Source organism: Carcharodon carcharias (assembly GCF_017639515.1).
Source record: "Carcharodon carcharias isolate sCarCar2 chromosome 35 unlocalized genomic scaffold, sCarCar2.pri SUPER_35_unloc_4, whole genome shotgun sequence".
Taxonomy (NCBI): domain Eukaryota; kingdom Metazoa; phylum Chordata; class Chondrichthyes; order Lamniformes; family Lamnidae; genus Carcharodon; species Carcharodon carcharias.
Genome location: NW_024470720.1, coordinates 1,292,297 through 1,317,839, shown reverse-complemented (window position 1 = coordinate 1,317,839; position 25,543 = coordinate 1,292,297). Strand labels below are relative to the sequence as shown.

Genomic DNA, 25,543 nt, shown 5'->3' with positions numbered 1-25,543 from the left:
GGTGTCTCTCAGTCTCTCTCAGGGAGATATCTGTACACTGACTGGTGTCTCTCTGTCCCTCTTTCTCTCTCAGGGAGATATCATTACACTGACTGGTGTCTCTCAGTCCCTCTCTCTCAGGGTGATATCTGTACACTGACTGGTGTCTCTCAGTCTCTCTCAGGGAGATATCTGTACACTGACTGGTGTCTCTCAGTCTCTCTCAGGGAGATATCTGTACACTGACTGGTGTCTCTCTGTCCCTCTCTCTCTCAGGGAGATATCAGTACACTGACTGGTGTCTCTCAGTCCCTCTCTCTCAGGGAGATATCTGTACACTGACTGGTGTCTCTCAGTCCCTATCTCTCTCTCAGGAAGATATCTGTACACTGACTGGTGTCTCTCAGTCCCTCTCTCTCTCAGGGAGATATCTGTACACTGACTGGTGTCTCTCAGTCTCTCTCAGGGAGATATCTGTACACTGACTGGTGTCTCTTAGTCCCCTCTCCCAGGGAGATATCAGTACACTGACTGGTGTCTCTCAGTCCCCTCTCAGGGAGATATCTGTACACTTACTGGTGTGTCTCAGTCCCCTCTCTCTCAGGGAGATATCTCTACACTGACTGGTGTCTCTCTGTCCCTCTTTCTCTCTCAGGGAGATATCTGTACACTGACTGGTGTCTCTCTGTCCCTCTTTCTCTCTCAGGGAGATATCATTACACTGACTGGTGTCTCTCAGTCCCTCTGTCTCAGGGAGATATCTGTACACTGACTGGTGTCTCTCAGTCTCTCTCAGGGAGATATCTGTACACTGACTGGTGTCTCTCAGTCTCTGTCAGGGAGATATCAGTACACTGACTGATGTCTCTCTGTCCCTCTCTCTCTCAGGGAGATATCTGTACACTGACTGGTGTCTCTCAGTCTCTCTCAGGGAGATATCTGTACACTGACTGGTGTCTCTCAGTCTCTCTTAGGGAGATATCAGTACACTGACTGGTGTCTCTCAGTCCCTCTCTCTCAGGGAGATATCTGTACACTGACTGGTGTCTCTCAGTCCCTATCTCTCTCTCAGGAAGATATCTGTACACTGACTGGTGTCTCTCAGTCCCTCTCTCTCTCAGGGAGATATCTGTACACTGACTGGTGTCTCTCAGTCCCCTCTCCCAGGGAGATATCAGTACACTGACGGGTGTCTCTCAGTCCCCTCTCTCAGGGAGATATCTGTACACTGACTGGTGTCTCTCAGTCCCTCTCTCTCTCAGGGAGATATCTGTACACTGACTGGTGTCTCTCAGTCCCCTCTCTCTCAGGGAGATATCTGTACACTGACTGGTGTCTCTCAGACCCTCTCTCTCTCAGGGAGATATCTGTACACTGACTGGTGTCAGTCAGTCCCTCTCTCTCTCAGGGAGATATCTGTACACTGACTGGTGTCTCTCAGCCCCTCTCTCTCAGGGAGATATCTGTACACTGACTGGTGTCTCTCAGTCCCCTCTCTCTCAGGGAGATATCTGTACACTGACTGGTGTCTCTCAGTCCCCTCTCTCTATCAGGGAGATATCTGTACATTTACTGGTGTCTGTCGGTCCCCTCTCTCTCAGGGAGATATCTCTACACTGACTAGTGTCTCTCAGTCCCTCTCTCTCAGGGAGACATCTGTACACTGACTGGTGTCTCTCAGTCCCTCTCTCTCAGGGAGATATCTGTACACTGACTGGTGTCTCTCAGTCCCTCTCTCTCTCAGGGAGATATCTCTACACTGACTGGGGTCTCTCAGTCCCCTCTCTCTCATGGAGATATCTGTACACTGACTGGTGTCTCACAGTCCCGTCTTTCTCAGGGAGATATCTGTACACTGACTGGTGTCTCTCAGTCTCTCTCAGGGAGATATCTGTACACTGACTGGTGTCTCTCTGTCCCTCTCTCTCTCAGGGAGATATCAGTACACTGACTGGTGTCTCTCAGTCCCTCTCTCTCAGGGAGATATCTGTACACTGACTGGTGTCTCTCAGTCCCTATCTCTCTCTCAGGAAGATATCTGTACACTGACTGGTGTCTCTCAGTCCCTCTCTCTCTCAGGGAGATATCTGTACACTGACTGGTGTCTCTCAGTCTCTCTCAGGGAGATATCTGTACACTGACTGGTGTCTCTTAGTCCCCTCTCCCAGGGAGATATCAGTACACTGACTGGTGTCTCTCAGTCCCCTCTCAGGGAGATATCTGTACACTTACTGGTGTGTCTCAGTCCCCTCTCTCTCAGGGAGATATCTCTACACTGACTGGTGTCTCTCTGTCCCTCTTTCTCTCTCAGGGAGATATCTGTACACTGACTGGTGTCTCTCTGTCCCTCTTTCTCTCTCAGGGAGATATCATTACACTGACTGGTGTCTCTCAGTCCCTCTGTCTCAGGGAGATATCTGTACACTGACTGGTGTCTCTCAGTCTCTCTCAGGGAGATATCTGTACACTGACTGGTGTCTCTCAGTCTCTGTCAGGGAGATATCAGTACACTGACTGATGTCTCTCTGTCCCTCTCTCTCTCAGGGAGATATCTGTACACTGACTGGTGTCTCTCAGTCTCTCTCAGGGAGATATCTGTACACTGACTGGTGTCTCTCAGTCTCTCTTAGGGAGATATCAGTACACTGACTGGTGTCTCTCAGTCCCTCTCTCTCAGGGAGATATCTGTACACTGACTGGTGTCTCTCAGTCCCTATCTCTCTCTCAGGAAGATATCTGTACACTGACTGGTGTCTCTCAGTCCCTCTCTCTCTCAGGGAGATATCTGTACACTGACTGGTGTCTCTCAGTCCCCTCTCCCAGGGAGATATCAGTACACTGACTGGTGTCTCTCAGTCCCCTCTCTCAGGGAGATATCTGTACACTGACTGGTGTCTCTCAGTCCCTCTCTCTCTCAGGGAGATATCTGTACACTGACTTGTGTCTCTCAGTCCCCTCTCTCTCAGGGAGATATCTGTACACTGACTGGTGTATCTCAGACCCTCTCTCTCTCAGGGAGATATCTGTACACTGACTGGTGTCTGTCAGTCCCTCTCTCTCTCAGGGAGATATCTGTACACTGACTGGTGTCTCTCAGCCCCTCTCTCTCAGGGAGATATCTGTACACTGACTGGTGTCTCTCAGTCACCTCTCTCTCAGGGAGATATCTGTACACTGACTGGTGTCTCTCAGTCCCCTCTCTCTCTCAGGGAGATATCTGTACATTTACTGGTGTCTGTCGGTCCCCTCTCTCTCAGGGAGATATCTCTACACTGACTGGTGTCTCTCAGTCCCTCTCTCTCAGGGAGACATCTGTACACTGACTGGTGTCTCTCAGTCCCCTCTCTCTCAGGGAGATATCTCTACACTGACTGGTGTCTCTGAGTCCCTCCCTCTCTCTCAGGGAGATATCTGTACACTGACTGGTGTCTCTCAGTCCCTCTCTCTCTCTCAGGGAGATATCTCTACACTGACTGGTGTCACACAGTCCCGTCTTTCTCAGGGAGATATCTCTACACTGACTGGTGTCTCTCAGTCCCTCTCTCTCAGGGAGATATCTGTACACTGACTGGTGTCTCTCAGTCACTCTCTCTCTCAGGGAGATATCTCTACACTGACTGGTGTCTCTCAGTCCCCCCTCTCTCATGGAGATATCTGTACACTGACTGGTGTCTCACAGTCCCGTCTTTCTCAGGGAGATATCTCTACACTGACTGGTGTCTCTCAGTCCCTCTCTCTCAGGGAGATATCTGTACACTGACTGGTGTCTCTCAGTCCCTCTCTCTCAGGGAGATATCTGTACACTGACTGGTGTCTCTCAGTCGCTCTCTCTCTCAGGGAGATATCTGAACACTGACTGGTGTCTCTCAGTCTCTCTCAGGGAGATATCTGTACACTGACTGGTGTCTCTCTGTCCCTCTTCTCTCTCAGGGAGATATCTGTACACTGACTGGTGTCTCTCTGTCCCTCTTTCTCTCTCAGGGAGATATCATTACACTGACTGGTGTCTCTCAGTCCCTCTGCCTCAGGGAGATATCTGTACACTGACTGGTGTCTCTCAGTCTCTCTCAGGGAGATATCTGTACACTGACTGGTGTCTCTCAGTCTCTCACAGGGAGATATCTGTACACTGACTGGTGTCTCTCTGTCCCTCTCTCTCTCAGGGAGATATCTGTACACTGACTGGTGTCTCTCAGTCTCTCTCAGGGAGATATCTGTACACTGACTGGTGTCTCTCAGTCTCTCTCAGGAGATATCTGAACACTGACTGCTGTCTCTCATTTGTACTCTCTCAGGGAGATATCTTTACACTGACTGGTGTCTCTCAGTCCCTCTCTCTCAGGGAGATATCTGTACACTGACTGGTGTCTCTCACTCCCTCTCTCTCTCAGGGAGATATCTTCACACTGACTGGTGTCTCTCAGTCCCTCTCTCTCAGGGAGATATCTGTACACTGACTGGTGTCTCTCAGTCTCTCTCAGGGAGATATCTGTACACTGACTGGTGTCTCTCAGTCCCCTCTCCCAGGGAGATATCAGTACACTGACTGGTGTCTCTCAGTCCCCTCTCAGGGAGATATCTGTACACTTACTGGTGTGTCTCAGTCCCCTCTCTCTCAGGGAGATATCTCTACACTGACTGGTGTCTCTCTGTCCCTCTCTCTCCGGGAGATATCTGTACACTGACTAGTGTGTCTCTGTCTCTCTCTCTCAGGGAGATATCTGTACACTGACTGGTGTCTCCCAAACACCTCTCTCTCAGGGTGAGATCTAGCCACTGACTGATGTCTCTCAGTCCCTCTCTCTCTCAAGGAGACATCTGTACACTGACTGGTCTCTCTCAGTCCCCTCTATCAGAGGGACATATCTGTACACTGACTAGTGTCTCTCAATCCCTCTCTCTCTCTCAAGGAGATATCTGTACACTGACTGGAGTCTCATAGTCTCCTCTCTCTCAAGGAGATATCTGTGCACTGGTGTCTCTCAGTCCTCTCACTCTCTCAGGGACATATCTATACACAAACTGGTGTCTCTCAGTCCCTCTCTCTCAGGCAGATATCTGTACACTGCTGACTCTCAGTCCCTCTCTCTCTCAGGGAGATATCTGAACACTGACTGGTGTCTCTCAGTCCCTCTTTCTCTCTCAGGGAGATATCATTACACTGACTGGTGTCTCTCAGTCCCTCTGTCTCAGTGAGATATCTGTACACTGACTGGTGTCTCTCAGTCTCTCTCAGGGAGATATCTGTACACTGACTGGTGTCTCTCAGTCTCTCTCAGGGAGATATCTGTACACTGCTGACTCTCAGTCCCTCTCTCTCTCAGGGAGATATCTGAACACTGACTGGTGTCTCTCAGTCCCTCTCTCTCAGGGAGATATCTGTACACTGACTGGTGTCTCTCAGTCTCTCTCAGGGAGATATCTCTACACTGACTGGTGTCTCTCTGTCCCTCTTTCTCTCTCAGGGAGATATCATTACACTGACTGGTGTCTCTCAGTCCCTCTCTCTCAGGGAGATATCTGTACACTGACTGGTGTCTCTCAGTCTCTCTCAGGGAGATATCTGTACACTGACTGGTGTCTCTCAGTCTCTCTCAGGGAGATATCTGTACACTGACTGGTGTCTCTCTGTCCCTCTCTCTCTCAGGGAGATATCAGTACACTGACTGGTGTCTCTCAGTCCCTCTCTCTCAGGGAGATATCTGTACACTGACTGGTGTCTCTCAGTCCCTATCTCTCTCTCAGGAAGATATCTGTACACTGACTGGTGTCTCTCAGTCCCTCTCTCTCTCAGGGAGATATCTGTACACTGACTGGTGTCTCTCAGTCTCTCTCAGGGAGATATCTGTACACTGACTGGTGTCTCTTAGTCCCCTCTCCCAGGGAGATATCAGTACACTGACTGGTGTCTCTCAGTCCCCTCTCAGGGAGATATCTGTACACTTACAGGTGTGTCTCAGTCCCCTCTCTCTCAGGGAGATATCTCTACACTGACTGGTGTCTCTCTGTCCCTCTTTCTCTCTCAGGGAGATATCTGTACACTGACTGGTGTCTCTCTGTCCCTCTTTCTCTCTCAGGGAGATATCATTACACTGACTGGTGTCTCTCAGTCTCTGTCAGGGAGATATCAGTACACTGACTGATGTCTCTCTGTCCCTCTCTCTCAGAGGGAGATATCTGTACACTGACTGGTGTCTCTCAGTCTCTCTCAGGGAGATATCTGTACACTGACTGGTGTCTCTCAGTCCCCTTTCTCAGGGAGATATCAGTACACTGACTGGTGTCTCTCAGTCCCTCTCTCTCAGGGAGATATCTGTACACTGACTGGTGTCTCTCAGTCCCTATCTCTCTCTCAGGAAGATATCTGTACACTGACTGGTGTCTCTCAGTCCCTCTCTCTCTCAGGGAGATATCTGTACACTGACTGGTGTCTCTCAGTCCCCTCTCCCAGGGAGATATCAGTACACTGACTGGTGTCTCTCAGTCCGCTTTCTCAGGGAGATATCTGTACACTGACTGGTGTCTCTCAGTCCCTCTCTCTCTCAGGGAGATATCTGTACACTGACTGGTGTCTCTCAGTCCCCTCTCTCTCAGGGAGATATCTGTACACTGACTGGTGTCTCTCAGTCCCTCTCTCTCAGGGAGATATCTGTACACTGACTGGTGTCTCTCAGTCCCTCTCTCTCAGGGAGATATCTGTACACTGACTGGTGTCTCTCAGTCCCTCTCTCTCAGGGAGATATCTGTACACTGACTGGTGTCTCTCAGTCCCCTCTCTCTATCAGGGAGATATCTGTACATTTACTGGTGTCTGTCGGTCCCCTCTCTCTCAGGGAGATATCTCTACACTGACCAGTGTCTCTCAGTCCCTCTCTCTCAGGGAGACATCCGAACACTGACTGGTGTCTCTCAGTCCCTCTCTCTCAGGGAGATATCTGTACACTGACTGGTGTCTCTCAGTCCCTCTCTCTCTCAGGGAGATATCTCTACACTGACTGGGGTCTCTCAGTCCCCTCTCTCTCATGGAGATATCTGTACACTGACTGGTGTCTCACAGTCCCGTCTTTCTCAGGGAGATATCTGTACACTGACTGGTGTCTCTCAGTCTCTCTCAGGGAGATATCTGTACACTGACTGGTGTCTCTTAGTCCCCTCTCCCAGGGAGATATCAGTACACTGACTGGTGTCTCTCAGTCCCCCTCTCAGGAGATATCTGTGCACTTACTGGTGTCTCTCAGTCCCTCTCTCTCAGGGAGATATCTCTACACTGACTGGTGTCTCTCTGTCCCTCTTTCTCTCTCAGGGAGATATCTGTACACTGACTGGTGTCTCTCTGTCCCTCTTTCTCTCTCAGGGAGATATCATTACACTGACTGGTGTCTCTCAGTCCCTCTGTCTCAGGGAGATATCTGTACACTGACTGGTGTCTCTCAGTCTCTCTCAGGGAGATATCTGTACACTGACTGGTGTCTCTCAGTCTCTGTCAGGGAGATATCAGTACACTGACTGATGTCTCTCAGTCCCTCTATCTCAGGGAGATATCTGTACACTGACTGGTGTCTCTCAGTCCTCTCTCTCAGGGAGATATCTGTACACTGACTGGTGTCTCTCAGTCCCTCTCTCTCAGGGAGATATCTGTACACTGACTGGTGTCTCTCAGTCTCTCTCAGGGAGATATCTGTACACTGACTGGTGTCTCTCTGTCCCTCTTTCTCTCTCAGGGAGATATCTGTACACTGACTGGTGTCTCTCTGTCCCTCTTTCTCTCTCAGGGAGATATCATTACACTGACAGGTGTCTCTCAGTCCCTCTGTCTCAGGGAGATATCTGTACACTGACTGGTGTCTCTCAGTCTCTCTCAGGGAGATATCTGTACACTGACTGGTGTCTCTCAGTCTCTCTCAGGGAGATATCTGTACACTGACTGGTGTCTCTCTGTCCCTCTCTCTCTCAGGGAGATATCAGTACACTGACTGGTGTCTCTCAGTCTCTCTCAGGGAGATATCTGTACACTGACTGGTGTCTCTCAGTCTCTCTCAGGGAGATATCTGTACACTGACTGGTGTCTCTCAGTCTCTCTCAGGGAGATATCTGTACACTGACTGGTGTCTCTCAATCCCCTCTCCCAGGGAGATATCAGTACACTGACTGGTGTCTCTCAGTCCCCTCTCTCAGGGAGATATCTGAACACTGACTGGTGTCTCTCAGTCCCTCTCTCTCAGGGAGATATCTGTACACTGACTGGTGTCTCTCAGTCCCTCTCTCTCTCTCAGGGAGATATCTCTACACTGACTGGTGTCTCTCAGAACCTCTCTCTCTCAGGGAGATATCTGTACACTGACTGGTGTCTGTCAGTCCCTCTCTCTCTCAGGGAGATATCTGTACACTGACTGGTGTCTCTCAGCCCCTCTCTCTCAGGGAGATATCTGTACACTGACTGGTGTCTCTCAGTCCCCTCTCTCTCAGGGAGATATCTGTACACTGACTGGTGTCTCTCAGTCCCCTCTCTCTCTCAGGGAGATATCTGTACATTTACTGGTGTCTGTCGGTCCCCTCTCTCTCAGGGAGATATCTCTACACTGACTGGTGTCTCTCAGTCCCTCTCTCTCAGGGAGACATCTGTACACTGACTGGTGACTCTCAGTCCCCTCTCTCTCAGGGAGATATCTCTACACTGACTGGTGTCTCTCAGTCCCTCCCTCTCTCTCAGGGAGATATCTGTACACTGACTGGTGTCTCTCAGTCCCTCTCTCTCTCTCAGGGAGATATCTGTACACTGACTGGTGTCACACAGTCCCGTCTTTCTCAGGGAGATATCTCTACACTGACTGGTGTCTCTCAGTCCCTCTCTCTCAGGGAGATATCTGTACACTGACTGGTGTCTCTCAGTCCCTCTCTCTCTCAGGGAGATATCTCTACACTGACTGGTGTCTCTCAGTCCCCTCTCTCTCAGGGAGATATCTGTACACTGACTGGTGTCTCACAGTCCCGTCTTTCTCAGGGAGATATCTCTACACTGACTGGTGTCTCTCAGTCCCTCTCTCTAAGGGAGATATCTGTACACTGACTGGTGTCTCTCAGTCCCTCTCTCTCAGGGAGATATCTGTACACTGACTGGTGTCTCTCAGTCCCTTTCTCTCTCAGGGAGATATCTCTACACTGACTGGTGTCTCTCAGTCCCCTCTCTCTCATGGAGATATCTGTACACTGACTGGTGTCTCTCAGTCCCCTCTCTCTCAGGGAGATATCTGTACACTGACTGGTGTCTCTCAGTTCCTCTCTCTCAGGGAGATATCTGTACACTGACTGGTGTCTCTCAGTCCCTCTCTCTTAGGAAGATATCTGTACACTGACTGGTGTCACTCAGTCCCTCTCTCTCAGGGAGATATCTGTACACTGACTGGTGTCTCTCAGTCCCTCTCTCTCAGGGAGATATCTGTACACTGACTGGTGTCTCTCAGTCCCTATCTCTCTCTCAGGGAGATATCTGTACACTGACCGGTGTCTCTCAGTCCCTATCTCTCTCTCAGGAAGATATCTGTACACTGACTGGTGTCTCTTTGTCCCTCTCTCTCAGGGAGATATCAGTACACTGACTGATGTCTCTCAGTCCCCTCTCTCTCAGCGAGATATCTGTACACTGACTGGTGTCTCTCAGTCCCTATCTCTCTCTCAGGAAGATATCTGTACACTGACTGGTGTCTCTCAGTCCCTATCTCTCTCTCAGGGAGATATCAATACACTGACTGGTGTCTCTCAGTCCCCTCTCTCTCAGGGAGATATCTCTACACTGACTGGTGTCTCTCCGTCCCTATCTCTCTCAGGGAGATACCTGTACACTGACTGGTGTGTCTCAGTTCCTCTCTCTCAGGGAGATATCTGTACACTGACTGGTGTCTCTCAGTCCCTCTCTCTCGCAGGGAGATATCTGTACACTGACTGGTGTGTCTCAGTCCCTCTCTCTCTCAGGGAGATATCTGTACACCTACTGGTGCCTCTCAGTCCCTCTCTCTCTCAGAGAGATATCAGTACACTGACTGGTGTCTCTCTGTCCCTCTCTCTCTCAGAGAGATATCAGTACACTGACTGGTGTCTCTCAGTCCCTCTCTCTCAGGGAGATATCTGTACACTGACTGGTGTCTCTCAGTCTCTCTCAGGGAGATATCTGTACACTGACTGGTGTCTCTCAGTCTCTCTCAGGGAGATATCTGTACACTGACTGGTGTCTCTCTGTCCCTCTCTCTCTCAGGGAGATATCACTACACTGACTGGTGTCTCTCAGTCCCTCTCTCTCAGGGAGATATCAGTACACTGACTGGTGTCCCTCAGTCCCTCTCTCTCTCAGGGAGATATCTGTACACTGACTGGTGTCTCTCAGTCCCCTCACTCTCAGTGAGATATCTGTGCACTGACTGGTGTCTCTCAATCCCTCTCTCTCTCAGGGAGATATCTGTACACTGACTGGTGTCTCTCAGTCCCCTCTCCCAAGGAGATATCTGTACACTGACTGGTGTCTCTCAGTCCCCTCTCAGGGAGATATCTGTACACTGACTGGTGTGTCTCAGTCCCCTCTCTCTCTCAGGGAGATATCTGTACACTGACTGGTGTGTTTCAGTCCCCTCTCTCTCTCAGGGAGATAACTGTACACTGACTGGGGTGTATCAGTCCCCTCACTCTCAGGGAGATATCTCTACACTGACTGGTGTCTCTCAGTCCCTCTCTCTCTCAGGGAGATATCTGTACACTGACTGGTGTCTCACAGACCCCTCTCTCAGAGAGATATCTGTACACTGACTGGTGTCTCTCAGTCACCTCTCACTCAGGGAGATATCTGTACACTGACTGGTGTCTCTCAGTCACCTCTCTCTCAGGGAGATATCCGTACACTGACTGGTGTCTCTCAGTCCCTCTCTCTCAGGGAGATATCTGCACACTGACTGGTGTCTCTCAGTCCCCTCTCTCTCAGGGAGATATCTCTACACTGACTGGTGTCTCTCAGTCCCTCTCTCTCAGGAAGATATCTGTACACTGACTGGTGTCTCTCAGTCCCCTCTCTCTCAGGGAGATATCTGTACACTGACTGGTGTCTCTCAGTCCCGTCTCTCTCAGGGAGATATCTCTACAATGACTGGTGTCTCTCAGTCCCCTCTCTCTCAGGGAGATATCTGTACACTGACTGGTGTCTCTCAGTCCCCTCTCTCTCAGGGAGATATCTGTACACTGACTGGTGTCTCTCAGTCCCCTCTCTCTCTCAGGGAGATATCTGTACACTGACTGGTGTCTCTCAGTCCCTCTCTCTCTCTCAGGGAGATATGTGTACACTGAATGGTGTCTCTCAGTCCCTCTCTCTCAGGGAGATATCTGTACACTGACTGGTGTCTCTCAGTCCCCTCTCTCTCAGGGAGATATCTGTACACTGACTGGTGTCTCTCAGTCCCCTCTCTCTCAGGGAGATATCTCTACACTGACTGGTGTCTCTCAGTCCCTCTCTCTCAGGAAGATATCTGTACACTGACTGGTGTCTCTCAGTCCCCTTTCTCTCTCAGGGAAGTATCTGTACACTGACTGGTTTCTCTCAGTCAATCTCTCTCTCAGGGAGATATCTCTACACTGACTGGTGTCTCACAGTCCCTCTCTCTCTCTGAGTTATATCTGTACACTGACTGGTGTCTCTCAGTCCCCTCTCTCTCTCAGGGAGATATCTGTACACTGACTGGTGTCTCTCAGTCCCGTCTCTCTCAGGGAGATATCTCTACACTGACTGGTGTCTCTCAGTCCCCTCTCTCTCAGGGAGACATCTGTACACTGACTGGTGTCTCTCAGTCCCTCTCTCTCAGGGAGACATCTGTACACTGACTGGTGTCTCTCAGTCCCCTCTCTCTCAGGGAGATATCTCTACACTGACTGGTGTCTCTCAGTCCCTCTCTCTCTCTCAGGGAGATATCTGTACACTGACTGGCGTCTCTCAGTCCCCTCTCTCTCAGGGAGATATCTGTACACTGACTGGTGTCTCTCAGTCCCTCTCTCTCTCAGGGAGATATCTCTACACTGACTGGTGTCTCTCAGTCCCTCTCTCTCTCTCAGGGAGATATCTGTACACTGACTGGCGTCTCTCAGTCCCCTCTCTCTCTCAGGGAGATATCTGTACACTGACTGGTGTCTCTCAGTCCCCTCTCTCTCTCAGGGAGATATCTGTACACTGACTGGTGTCTCTCAGTCCCTCTCTCTCTCTCAGGGAGATATGTGTACACTGACTGGTGTCTCTCAGTCCCTCTCTTTCTCAGGGAGATATCTGTACACTGACTGGTGTCTCTCAGTCCCTATCTCTCTCTCAGGGAGATATCAGTACACTGACTGGTGTCTCTCAGACCCCTCTCTCTCAGGGAGATATCTGTACACTGACTGGTGTCTCTCAGTCCCTCTCTCTCTCAGGGAGATATCTGTACACTGACTGGTGTGTCTCAGTCCCTCTCTCTCTCAGGGAGATATCTGTACACTGACTGGTGTCTCTCAGTCCCTCTCTCGCTCAGGGAGATATCTGTACACTGGTGTGTCTCAGTCCCTCTCTCTCTCAGGGAGATATCTGTACACTGACTGGTGTCTCTCTGTCCCTCTCTCTCTCAGGGAGATATCTGTACACTGACTGGTGTCTCTCAGTCCCTCTCTCTCTCAGGGAGATATCTGTACACTGACTGGTGTCTCTCAGTCCCTATCTCTCTCTCAGGGAGATATCTGTACACTGACCGGTGTCTCTCAGTCCCTATCTCTCTCTCAGGAAGATATCTGTACACTGACTGGTGTCTCTTTGTCCCTCTCTCTCAGGGAGATATCAGTACACTGACTGGTGTCTCTCAGTCCCCTCTCTCTCAGCGAGATATCTGTACACTGACTAGTGTCTCTCAGTCCCTATCTCTCTCTCAGGAAGATATCTGTACACTGACTGGTGTCTCTCAGTCCCTATCTCTCTCTCAGGGAGATATCAATACACTGACTGGTGTCTCTCAGTCCCCTCTCTCTCAGGGAGATATCTGTATACTGACTGGTGTCTCTCCGTCCCTCTCTCTCTCAGGGAGATATCTGTACACTGACTGGTGTGTCTCAGTCTCCCTCTCTCAGGGAGATATCTGTACACTGACTGGTGTCTCTCAGTCCCTCTCTCTCTCAGGGAGATATCTGTACACTGACTGGTGTGTCTCAGTCCCTCTCTCTCTCAGGGAGATATCTGTACACCTACTGGTGCCTCTCAGTCCCTCTCTCTCTCAGAGAGATATCAGTACACTGACTGGTGTCTCTCTGTCCCTCTCTCTCTCAGAGAGATATCAGTACACTGACTGGTGTCTCTCAGTCCCTCTCTCTCAGGGAGATATCTGTACACTGACTGGTGTCTCTCAGTCTCTCTCAGGGAGATATCTGTACACTGACTGGTGCCTCTCAGTCTCTCTCAGGGAGATATCTGTACACTGACTGGTGTCTCTCTGTCCCTCTCTCTCTCAGGGAGATATCACTACACTGACTGGTGTCTCTCAGTCCCTCTCTCTCAGGGAGATATCAGTACACTGACTGGTGTCCCTCAGTCCCTCTCTCTCTCAGGGAGATATCTGTACACTGACTGGTGTCTCTCAGTCCCCTCACTCTCAGTGAGATATCTGTGCACTGACTGGTGTCTCTCAATCCCTCTCTCTCTCAGGGAGATATCTGTACACTGACTGGTGTCTCTCAGTCCCCTCTCCCAAGGAGATATCTGTACACTGACTGGTGTCTCTCAGTCCCTCTCTCTCTCAGGGAGATATCTGTACACTGACTGGTGTCTCTCAGTCCCCTCTCTCTCAGGGAGATATCTCTACACTGACTGGTGTCTCTCAGTCCCTCTCTCTCAGGAAGATATCTGTACACTGACTGGTGTCTCTCAGTCCCCTCTCTCTCAGGGAGATGTCTGTACACTGACTGGTGTCTCTCAGTCCCGTCTCTCTCAGGGAGATATCTCTACAATGACTGGTGTCTCTCAGTCCCCTCTCTCTCAGGGAGATATCTCTACACTGAATGGTGTCTCTCAGTCCCTCTCTCTCAGGGAGATATCTGTACACTGACTGGTGTCTCTCAGTCCCCTCTCTCTCAGGGAGATATCTGTACACTGACTTGTGTCTCTCAGTCCCCTCTCTCTCAGGGAGATATCTCTACACTGACTGGTGGCTCTCAGTCCCTCTCTCTCAGGAAGATATCTCTACACTGACTGGTGTCTCTCAGTCCCCTCTCTCTCAGGGAGATATCTGTACACTGACTTGTGTCTCTCAGTCCCTCTCTCTCAGGGAGATATCTCTACACTGACTGGTGTCTCTCAGTCCCTCCCTCTCAGGGAGATATCTGTATACTGACTGGTGTCTCTCAGTCCCCTCTCTCTCAGGGAGATATCTGTACACTGACTGGTGTCTCTCAGTCCCCTCTCTCTCAGGGAGACATCTGTACACTGACTGGTGTCTCTCAGTCCCCCTCTCTCACAGGGAGATATCAGTACACTGACAGGTGTCTCTCAGTCCCTCTCTCTCAGGGAGATATCTCTACACTGACTGGTGTCTCTCAGTCCCTCTCTCTCAGGGAGATATCTGTACACTGACTGGTGTCTCTCAGTCCCTCTCTCTCTCAGGGAGATATCTCTACACTGACTGGTGTCTCTCAGTCCCCTCTCTCTCAGGGAGATATCTGTACACTGACTGGTGTCTCTCAGTCCCGTCTTTCTCAGGGAGATATCTCTACACTGACTGGTGTCTCTCAGTCCCTCTCTCTAAGGGAGATATCTGTACACTGACTGGTGTCTCTCAGTCCCTCTCTCTCAGGGAGATATCTGTACACTGACTGGTGTCTCTCAGTCCCTTCTCTCTCAGGGAGATATCTCTACACTGACTGGTGTCTCTCAGTCCCCTCTCTCTCATGGAGATATCTGTACACTGACTGGTGTCTCTCAGTCCCCTCTCTCTCAGGGAGATATCTGTACACTGACTGGTGTCTCTCAGTCCCTCTCTCTCAGGGAGATATCTGTACACTGACTGGTGTCTCTCAGTCCCTCTCTCTTAGGAAGATATCTGTACACTGACTGGTGTCACTCAGTCCCTCTCTCTCAGGGAGATATCTGTACACTGACTGGTGTCTCTCAGTCCCTCTCTCTCAGGGAGATATCTGTACACTGACTGGTGTCTCTCAGTCCCTATCTCTCTCTCAGGGAGATATCTGTACACTGACCGGTGTCTCTCAGTCCCTATCTCTCTCTCAGGAAGATATCTGTACACTGACTGGTGTCTCTTTGTCCCTCTCTCTCAGGGAGATATCAGTACACTGACTGATGTCTCTCAGTCCCCTCTCTCTCAGCGAGATATCTGTACACTGACTGGTGTCTCTCAGTCCCTATCTCTCTCTCAGGAAGATATCTGTACACTGACTGGTGTCTCTCAGTCCCTATCTCTCTCTCAGGGAGATATCAATACACTGACTGGTGTCTCTCAGTCCCCTCTCTCTCAGGGAGATATCTCTACACTGACTGGTGTCTCTCAGACCCCTCTCTCTCTCAGGGAGATATCTGAACGCTGACTGTTGCCTCTCAGTTCCTCTCTCACAGGGAGATATCTGTACACTGACTGGTGTCTCTCAGTCCCTCTCTCTCTCAGGGAGATATCAGAACACTGACTGGTGTGTCTCAGTCGCTCTCTCTGTCAGGGAGATATCTGTACACTGACTGGTGTCTCACAGTCCCTCTCTCTCTCAGAGAGATATCAGTACACTGACTGGTGTCTCTCTGTCCCTCTCTCTCTCAGAGAGATATCAGTACACTGACTGGTGTCTCTCAGTCCCTCTCTCTCAGGGAGATATCTGTACACTGACTGGTGTCTCTCAGTCTCTCTCAGGGAGATATCTGTACACTGACTGGTGTCTCTCAGTCTCTCTCAGGGAGATATCTGTACACTGACTGGTGTCTCTCTGTCCCTCTCTCTCTCAGGGAGATATCACTACACTGACTGGTGTCTCTCAGTCCCTCTCTCTCAGGGAGATATCAGTACACTGACTGGTGTCCCTCAGTCCCTCTCTCTCTCAGGGAGATATCTGTACACTGACTGGTGTCTCTCAGTCCCCTCACTCTCAGTGAGATATCTGTGCACTGACTGGTGTCTCTCAATCCCTCTCTCTCTCAGGGAGATATCTGTACACTGACTGGTGTCTCTCAGTCCCCTCTCCCAAGGAGATATCTGTACACTGACTGGTGTCTCTCAGTCCCCTCTCAGGGAGATATCTGTACACTGACTGGTGTGTCTCAGTCCCCTCTCTGTCTCAGGGAGATATCTGTACACTTTCTGGTGTGTCTCAGTCCCCTCTCTCTCTCAGGGAGATATCTGAATACTGACTGGTGTCTCTGAGTCACCTCGCTCTGAGGGAGATATCTGCACACTGACTGGTGTCTCTCAGTCCCTCTCTCTCTCAGGGAGATATCTGTACACTGACTGGTGTCTCACAGACCCCTCTCTCAGAGAGATATCTGTACACTGACTGGTGTCTCTCAGTCACCTCTCACTCAGGGAGATATCTGTACACTGACTGGTGTCTCTCAGTCACCTCTCTCTCAGGGAGATATCCGTACACTGACTGGTGTCTCTCAGTCCCTCTCTCTCAGGGAGATATCTGCACACTGACTGGTGTCTCTCAGTCCCCTCTCTCTCAGGGAGATATCTGTACACTGCCTGGTGTCTCTCAGTCTCTCTCTCTCACGGAGATATCTGTACACTGACTGGTGTCTCTCAGTCCCCTCTCTCTCAGGGAGATATCTGTACACTGACTGGTGTCTCTCAGTCCCTTCTCTCTCAGGGAGATATCTCTACAATGACTGGTGTCTCTCATTCCCCTCTCTCTCAGGGAGGTATCTGTACACTGACTGGTGTCTCTCAGTCCCCTCTCTCTCAGGGAGATATCTGTACACTAACTGGATTCTCTCAGTCCCCTCTCTCTCTCGGGGAGATATCTGTACACTGACTGGTGTCTCTCAGTCCCCTCTCTCTCAGGGAGATATGTGTACACTGAATGGTGTCTCTCAGTCCCTCTCTCTCAGGGAGATATCTGTACACTGACTGGTGTCTCTCAGTCCCCTCTCTCTCAGGGAGATATCTGTACACTGACTGGTGTCTCTCAGTCCCCTCTCTCTCAGGGAGATATCTCTACACTGACTGGTGTCTCTCAGTCCCTCTCTCTCAGGAAGATATCTGTACACTGACTGGTGTCTCTCAGTCCCCTCTCTCTCAGGGAGATATCTGTACACTGACTGGTGTCTCTCAGTCTCTCTCTCTCAGGGAGATATCTCTACACTGACTGGTGTCTCTCAGTCCCTCTCTCTCTCTCAGGGAGATATCTGTACACTGACTGGTGTCTCTCAGTCCCCTCTCTCTCTCAGGGAGATATCTGTACACTGACTGGTGTCTCTCAGTCCCGTCTCTCTCAGGGAGATATCTCTACACTGACTGGTGTCTCTCAGTCCCCTCTCTCTCAGGGAGACATCTGTACACTGACTGGTGTATCTCAGTCCCTCTCTCTCAGGGAGACATCTGTACACTGACTGGTGTCTCTCAGTCCCCTCTCTCTCAGGGAGATATCTCTACACTGACTGGTGTCTCTCAGTCCCTCTCTCTCTCTCAGGGAGATATCTGTACACTGACTGGCGTCTCTCAGTCCCCTCTCTCTCAGGGAGATATCTGTACACTGACTGGTGTCTCTCAGTCCCTCTCTCTCTCAGGGAGATATCTCTACACTGACTGGTGTCTCTCAGTCCCTCTCTCTCTCTCAGGGAGATATCTGTACACTGACTGGCGTCTCTCAGTCCCCTCTCTCTCTCAGGGAGATATCTGTACACTGACTGGTGTCTCTCAGTCCCCTCTCTCTCTCAGGGAGATATCTGTACACTGACTTGTGTCTCTCAGTCCCTCTCTCTCTCTCAGGGAGATATGTGTACACTGACTGGTGTCTCTCAGTCCCTCTCTTTCTCAGGGAGATATCTGTACACTGACTGGTGTCTCTCAGTCCCTATCTCTCTCTCAGGGAGATATCAGTACACTGACTGGTGTCTCTCAGACCCCTCTCTCTCAGGGAGATATCTGTACACTGACTGGTGTCTCTCAGTCCCTCTCTCTCTCAGGGAGATATCTGTACACTGACTGGTGTGTCTCAGTACCTCTCACTCTCTCAGGGAGATATCTGTGCACTGACCGGTGTCTCTCAGTACCTCTCATTCTCTCAGGGTGATATCTGTACACTGACTGGAGTCACTCAGTTCCTCTCTCTCACTCAGGGAGATATCTGTACACTGACTGGTGTCTCTCTGTCCCTCTCTCTCTCAGGGAGATATCTGTACACTGACTGGTGTCTCTCAGTCCCTCTCTCTCTCAGGGAGATATCTGTACACTGACTGGTGTCTCTCAGTCCCTATCTCTCTCTCAGGGAGATATCTGTACACTGACCGGTGTCTCTCAGTCCCTATCTCTCTCTCAGGAAGATATCTGTACACTGACTGGTGTCTCTTTGTCCCTCTCTCTCAGGGAGATATCAGTACACTGACTGGTGTCTCTCAGTCCCCTCTCTCTCAGCGAGATATCTGTACACTGACTAGTGTCTCTCAGTCCCTATCTCTCTCTCAGGAAGATATCTGTACACTGACTGGTGTCTCTCAGTCCCTATCTCTCTCTCAGGGAGATATCAATACACTGACTGGTGTCTCTCAGTCCCCTCTCTCTCAGGGAGATATCTCTACACTGACTGGTGTCTCTCCGTCCCTATCTCTCTCAGGGAGATATCTGTACACTGACTGGTGTGTCTCAGTTCCTCTCTCTCAGGGAGATATCTGTACACTGACTGGTGTCTCTCAGTCCCTCTCTCTCTCAGGGAGATATCTGTACACTGACTGGTGTGTCTCAGTCCCTCTCTCTCTCAGGGAGATATCTGTATACCTACTGGTGCCTCTCAGTCCCTCTCTCTCTCAGAGAGATATCAGTACACTGACTGGTGTCTCTCTGTCCCTCTCTCTCTCAGAGAGATATCAGTACACTGACTGGTGTCTCTCAGTCCCTCTCTCTCAGGGAGATATCTGTACACTGACTGGTGTCTCTCAGTCTCTCTCAGGGAGATATCTGTACACTGACTGGTGCCTCTCAGTCTCTCTCAGGGAGATATCTGTACACTGACTGGTGTCTCTCTGTCCCTCTCTCTCTCAGGGAGATATCACTACACTGACTGGTGTCTCTCAGTCCCTCTCTCTCAGGGAGATATCAGTACACTGACTGGTGTCCCTCAGTCCCTCTCTCTCTCAGGGAGATATCTGTACACTGACTGGTGTCTCTCAGTCCCCTCTCCCAAGGAGATATCTGTACACTGACTGGTGTCTCTCAGTCCCTCTCTCTCTCAGGGAGATATCTGTACACTGACTGGTGTCTCTCAGTCCCTCTCTCTCAGGGAGATATCTCTACACTGACTGGTGTCTCTCAGTCCCTCTCTCTCAGGGAGATATCTGTACACTGACTGGTGTCTCTCAGTCCCTCTCTCTCAGGAGATATCTGTACACTGTAGGTTCTTGCTGTACCTGACGTGTCTCCCATTTTCCTGACACTGAGGCACTGACTGCACAGGAAACCTGCTCGGTTGGCGAGAAGTGCTCTGGGACTTGCTGAGGTGGGAACGGGCGCCAGTTAAGCTGAGTTTTCCGCCCTCTCCCTGTTTAACCCTTTCGCTACCTCTCCCCCGTTACTCGAAGCCTCTCCTTACCCGTTTCGAGGAGATTTTCATCGTTTTGACAGCCGCCGGGTACTGAAAATGTTAAAAAGAGTAGAAGACATGAAGGAATTTATTTTACTGATCTCCCCAAGTTGGCACCTTCTACCCCCACCCCACGGATCAGCACCTCGAGTGCCTGTCCCCCTGATCCCCCCTCTCCGACTCTGTCACTCCTCCTGAATTCCTGAGTTCAGTATCTGAACTGGACCCAGCCATATAAACACTGTGGCTACAAGAGCAGCTCAGAGGCTGGGAATCCTGCGGAGAGTAACTCACCTCCTGACTCCCCCCAAAGTCTGTCCACCATCTACAAGGCACAAGTCAGGAGTGTGATGGGACACTCCCCACTTGCCTGGATGAGTGTGGCTCCCACAACACTCGAGAAGCTCGACACCGTCCAGGACAAAGCAGCCCCCGCTTGATCGACACCCCATCCACAAACATTCACTCCCTCCACCACCGACGCACAGGGGCAGCAGTGTGTGTACCATCTACAAGATGCACTGCAGCAACTCGCCAAGGCTGCTTCGACAGCGCCGCCCAAACCCACCACCTCTACCATCTAGAAGGACAAGGGCAGCAGACACATGGGGAACACCCACCACCTGCATGTTCCCCTCCGAGCCCCTCACCATCCCGACTTGGAAATATATCGGCCGTTCCTTCACTGTCGCTGGGTCAAAATCCTGGAACTCCCTCCCTAACAGCACGGTGGGTGTACCTACACCACACGGGACACAATCCTGGAACTCCCTCCCTAACAGCACGGTGGGTGTACCTACACCACACGGACACAATCCTGGAACTCCCTCCCTAACAGCACGGTGGGTGTACCTACACCACACGGACCCAATCCTGGAACCCCCTCCCTAACAGCGCGGTGGGTGTACCTACACCACACGGACACAATCCTGGAACTCCCTCCCTAACAGCACGGTGGGTGTACCTACACCACACGGACACAATCCTGGAACCCCCTCCCTAACAGCGCGGTGGGTGTACCTACACCACACGGGGACACAATCCTGGAACTCCCTCCCTAACAGCACGGTGGGTGTACCTACACCACATGGACACAATCCTGGAACTCCCTCCCTAACAGCGCGGTGGGTGTACCTACACCACACGGACACAATCCTGGAACCCCCTCCCTAACAGCACGGTGGGTGTACCTACACCACACGGGGACACAATCCTGGAACTCCCTCCCTAACAGCACGGTGGGTGTACCTACACCACACGGACACAATCCTGGAACTCCCTCCCTAACAGCACGGTGGGTGTACCTACACCACACGGACACAATCCTGGAACTCCCTCCCTAACAGCACGGTGGGTGTACCTACACCACACGGGGACACAATCCTGGAACTCCCTCCCTAACAGCACGGTGGGTGTACATACACCACACGGACACAATCCTGGAACTCCCTCCCTAACAGCGCGGTGGGTGTACCTACACCACACGGGGACACAATCCTGGAACTCCCTCCCTAACAGCACGGTGGGTGTACCTACACCACACGGGGACAATCCTGGAACTCCCTCCCTAACAGCGCGGTGGGTGTACCTACACCACACGGACACAATCCTGGAACTCCCTCCCTAACAGCACGGTGGGTGTACCTACACCACACGGACACAATCCTGGAACTCTCTCCCTAACAGCACGGTGGGTGTACCTACACCACACGGACACAATCCTGGAACTCCCTCCCTAACAGCACGGTGGGTGTACCTACACCACACGGACACAATCCTGGAACTCCCTCCCTAACAGCACGGTGGGTGTACTTACACCACACGGACACAATCCTGGAACTCTCTCCCTAACAGCACGGTGGGTGTACCTACACCACACGGACACAATCCTGGAACTCCCTCTCTAACAGCGCGGTGGGTGTACCTACACCACACGGACACAATCCTGGAACTCCCTCCCTAACAGCACGGTGGGTGTACCTACACCACACGGGGACACAATCCTGGAACTCTCTCCCTAACAGCACGGTGGGTGTACCTACACCACACGGACACAATCCTGGAACTCCCTCTCTAACAGCGCGGTGGGTGTACCTACACCACACGGACACAATCCTGGAACTCCCTCCCTAACAGCACGGTGGGTGTACCTACACCACACGGGGACACAATCCTGGAACTCTCTCCCTAACAGCGCGGTGGGTGTACCTACACCACACGGGGACACAATCCTGGAACTCCCTCCCTAACAGCGCGGTGGGTGTACTTACACCACACGGACACAATCCTGGAACTCCCTCCCTAACAGCACGGTGGGTGTACCTACACCACACGGGGACACAATCCTGGAACTCTCTCCCTAACAGCGCGGTGGGTGTACCTACACCACACGGGGACACAATCCTGGAACTCCCTCCCTAACAGCGCGGTGGGTGTACTTACACCACACGGGGACACAATCCTGGAACTCCCTCCCTAACAGCACGGTGGGTGTACCTACACCACACGGACACAATCCTGGAACTCCCTCCCTAACAGCACGGTGGGTGTACCTACACCATACGGGATACAATCCTGGAACTCCCTCCCTAACAGCGCGGTGGGTGTACCTACACCACACGGGGACTGCAGCGGCTCAAGAAGGCGGCTCACCCTCCACCCACCTTCTCAAGGGGGGGCAATTAGGGATGGGCAATAAACGCTGGGCCCAGCCAGCGACACCCACATCCCTCTTGTGGAAATTCCAGGGACAAATTCTATGAAAAGACTATTTCTCTTACCCTGAAAACCTGCACCTCCTCCAGTGTGAGCTCTTCAATCTCCTGATCACCCTTGGGTAGCACAATAACCTTCTGCACGGTGCCCCGGTCTGTAACAGAGAGAGAAAGCCAAGCACAGGCTGTCAGACAATGCGGCCAGTCCGCTCCGCCCCCTGAGCGCCTCCCAGTGGTCCAGACCCCAACACACGCGGCCCAGGGAGTATCCAAAGGTCCCACCCCCTTCCCCGCTGAGCTGTGCTTCAGGGGGTGGGTGTAGGCTCGATCCCCCCGCCAGGTCAGGGAAGGGTGGGGGGGGGGGGAGGGGGGTGCATTAGGGCAGCCTACATACCAAGCCCCCCCACTCACCCCCACCCCCACCACACACCCCAACCCCTCCCCCACCAGGCACCCCAACCCCTCCGCCGATCAGCACCCAGCGATACCGGTCAGTAGCCGGGGGGGGCTCTCCACACCGGGTGCAGCCCATTGCCTGCGCGGTGATGGCTCCCTTAGCCGAATAGCCCGGGGAGGTGGGTGGGGGGCAGGGGGGGGGGGGGGGGCGCTCACGGAGCTCCCGAAATTCCAATCGATTCCTCCTGACGCCCAGTGAATGGGGGTTTGGTGGAGGGTGGGGGATATCTGCACAGCAAGATCCCACAATGATAATGACCCAGCCCCCTCTGGTTCTTATATATATGTGATGTTAGTCGGTGGGGGTTGGGGATAAATAAAGGCCCCCCTCCCCTCCCCCACCCCCCTCACCCCCTCTCCCCCCCCCCCCCCCCGGCTCTCCCTCCAGTAGTTGCCGTGTGGGGACAGTTACCCCCACCCCGAGCGCTCTCAGGGCCTACCTGTCCCGAGGAACAGCACCGGGTAGCGGCCGTCGACTGCGTCCACCTGGTCCACGGTGATGGTGGTGAACTTATAATCCACGTTGGTGCGAATGACCAGAGGCTGCCGGTGGAGCGGGTACACAGGGTTGTACATCAGAGGGTGCGAGCGGATAAAGTGTGTCACCTCGTCCGGATAATCCCTGGTCGTCGCCATCCCGGGGGTGAAGGACCCCCCCGGGCACTGCGGGCAGAGGAAGATCCCACAGTTTGACTCGGCAACTTCAAAAGGCGCCCCCCCCCCCCCCCCCCCACAACCCCCCCAACTCGGAAGCCGGAGTGGGAGTGCCGTGGGTTGCCCGCCTCCCCCTCCTCACCCCCCACTCATCGAGCCTGCTTCCCCCACCCCGGATCGCTAAGATCATAGCTGATCCCATTTGGGGTCGGGGGGGGGGGCGGGCGGGGGGGCCTCGTCGATGAGAAATCTGTCTCACTCGGCCCTTGAATATATTCAGTGACCCAACCTCCGCTGCTCTCTTTGGGAGGGGGGGGAAGAGAGAATTCCACAGACTGACCACCCTCTGAGAGAAGACATCCCTCCTCGTCTCTGTTTTAAATGGGTGCCTCCTTACCCTGAAATTATGCCCGCTGGTCCTAGACTCTCCTGCAAGAGGGAACAACCGCTCAGCATCCACCCTGTCAAGCCTCCTAAGAATCTTATATGCTTCAATAAGGTCACCTCTCATCCTTCTAAACCCCAATGAGTACACACTAGGTGGTAGAGGTGGTGGGTTTGGGCGGCGCTGTCGAAGGAGCCTTGGCGAGTTGCTGCAGTGCATCTTGTAGATGGTACACACACTGTGCTGCCCCTGTGCGTCGGTGGTGGGGGGAGTGAGTGTTTGTGGATGGGGGAGCCGATCGAGCGGGGGCTGCTTTGTCCTGGACGGTGTCCAGCTTCTTGAGGTATTGGATAGGTGGGCCACTAGATGGAGGCATTTCTCCACATTGCAGAGTCGGTCAGCGCTCGAGGAGTCACCAAATCCTAACAATGAACAGTGCAGTTAAAAGCAGCAAGAATAGAAAGCAAAACAAAACCTGCCTTCAGTTCTAGACTGATCGAATAACAAAGAGGGAATTTATGTCAAACTTGTTTCGAACTTTGATTACATCACACATGGGAGCACTGTGCACAGCTCTGCTCCCCATGTTATTAAACAATATACACAGGTTCCACCTGACAGTGCAGCGCTCCCTCAGCACTGACTCTCCGACAGTGCGGCGCTCCCTCAGCACTGACCCTCCCACAGTGCGGCGCTCCCTCAGCACTGACCCTCCGACAGCGCGGCGCTCCCTCAGCACTGACCCTCCGACAGCGCGTCGCTCCCTCAGCACTGACCCTCCGACAGTGCAGCGCTCCCTCAGCACTGACCCTCCGACAGCGCGGCGCTCCCTCAGCACTGACCCTCCGACAGTGCGGCGCTCCCTCAGCACTGACCCTCCGACAGTGCGGCGCTCCCTCAGTACTGACCCTCCGACAGTGCGGTGCTCCCTCAGTACTGACCCTCTGACAGTGCGGCGCTCCCTCAGCACTGACCCTCCAACAGTGCTGCGCTCCCTCAGCGCTGACCCTCCGACAGCGCAGCGCTCCCTCAGCACTGAACCTCCGACAGCGCAGCGCTCCCTCAGCGCTGAGGGAGCTCAGTGACTCACCGCTCCTGGTCTGGGATAAGGGACCCTCCCAGAGTACGGCACCCACTGGTAATTTAAGCCTTCCTTGTGAGCGAAGGGACCATTGAAAACGGTGCGAATGTCCATCATGGAGTAAACACAGACAGCAGTGCCACGAAACACGGAGCTACAGGGTAAAACAAGGAGAGGGTTAGGAGGATAGTTTGCGGGGCAGAGAGAGACATACTGGGGAAGGCACAGGCAGGGAGGGAGAAGAGGAAGAGTGGGACACGGGGAGGATAGGGAGGGTTGTAGGGGCTGGAGGAGGTTACAGAGATAGGGAGGGTTGTAGGGGCTGGAGGAGGTTACAGAGATAGGGAGGGTTGTAGGGGCTGGAGGTGGTTACAGAGATAGGGAGGGTTGTCGGGGCTGGAGGAGGTTACAGAGATAGGGAGGGGTGTAGGGGCTGGAGGTGGTTACAGAGATAGGGAGGGTTGTATGGGCTGGAGGAGGTTACAGAAATAGGGAGGGGTG

At 52.4% G+C, this 25,543-nt stretch overlaps 1 protein-coding gene across 1 annotated transcript in view; it reads right to left on the bottom strand.

Moving 5' to 3' along the window:
* Positions 1-25,543, bottom strand: part of sema3gb (sema domain, immunoglobulin domain (Ig), short basic domain, secreted, (semaphorin) 3Gb) — a 105,948-nt gene that overhangs the window by 45,578 nt on the left and 34,827 nt on the right. Inside the window, exons 11-14 of the mRNA XM_041181432.1 lie at positions 25,052-25,196; positions 23,363-23,585; positions 22,533-22,621; positions 19,762-19,803 (exon numbers count right to left, since the gene is read on the bottom strand). Coding sequence (XP_041037366.1) covers positions 19,762-19,803; positions 22,533-22,621; positions 23,363-23,585; positions 25,052-25,196 — 499 coding nt within the window. The remainder of the gene's footprint in view (positions 1-19,761; positions 19,804-22,532; positions 22,622-23,362; positions 23,586-25,051; positions 25,197-25,543) is intronic.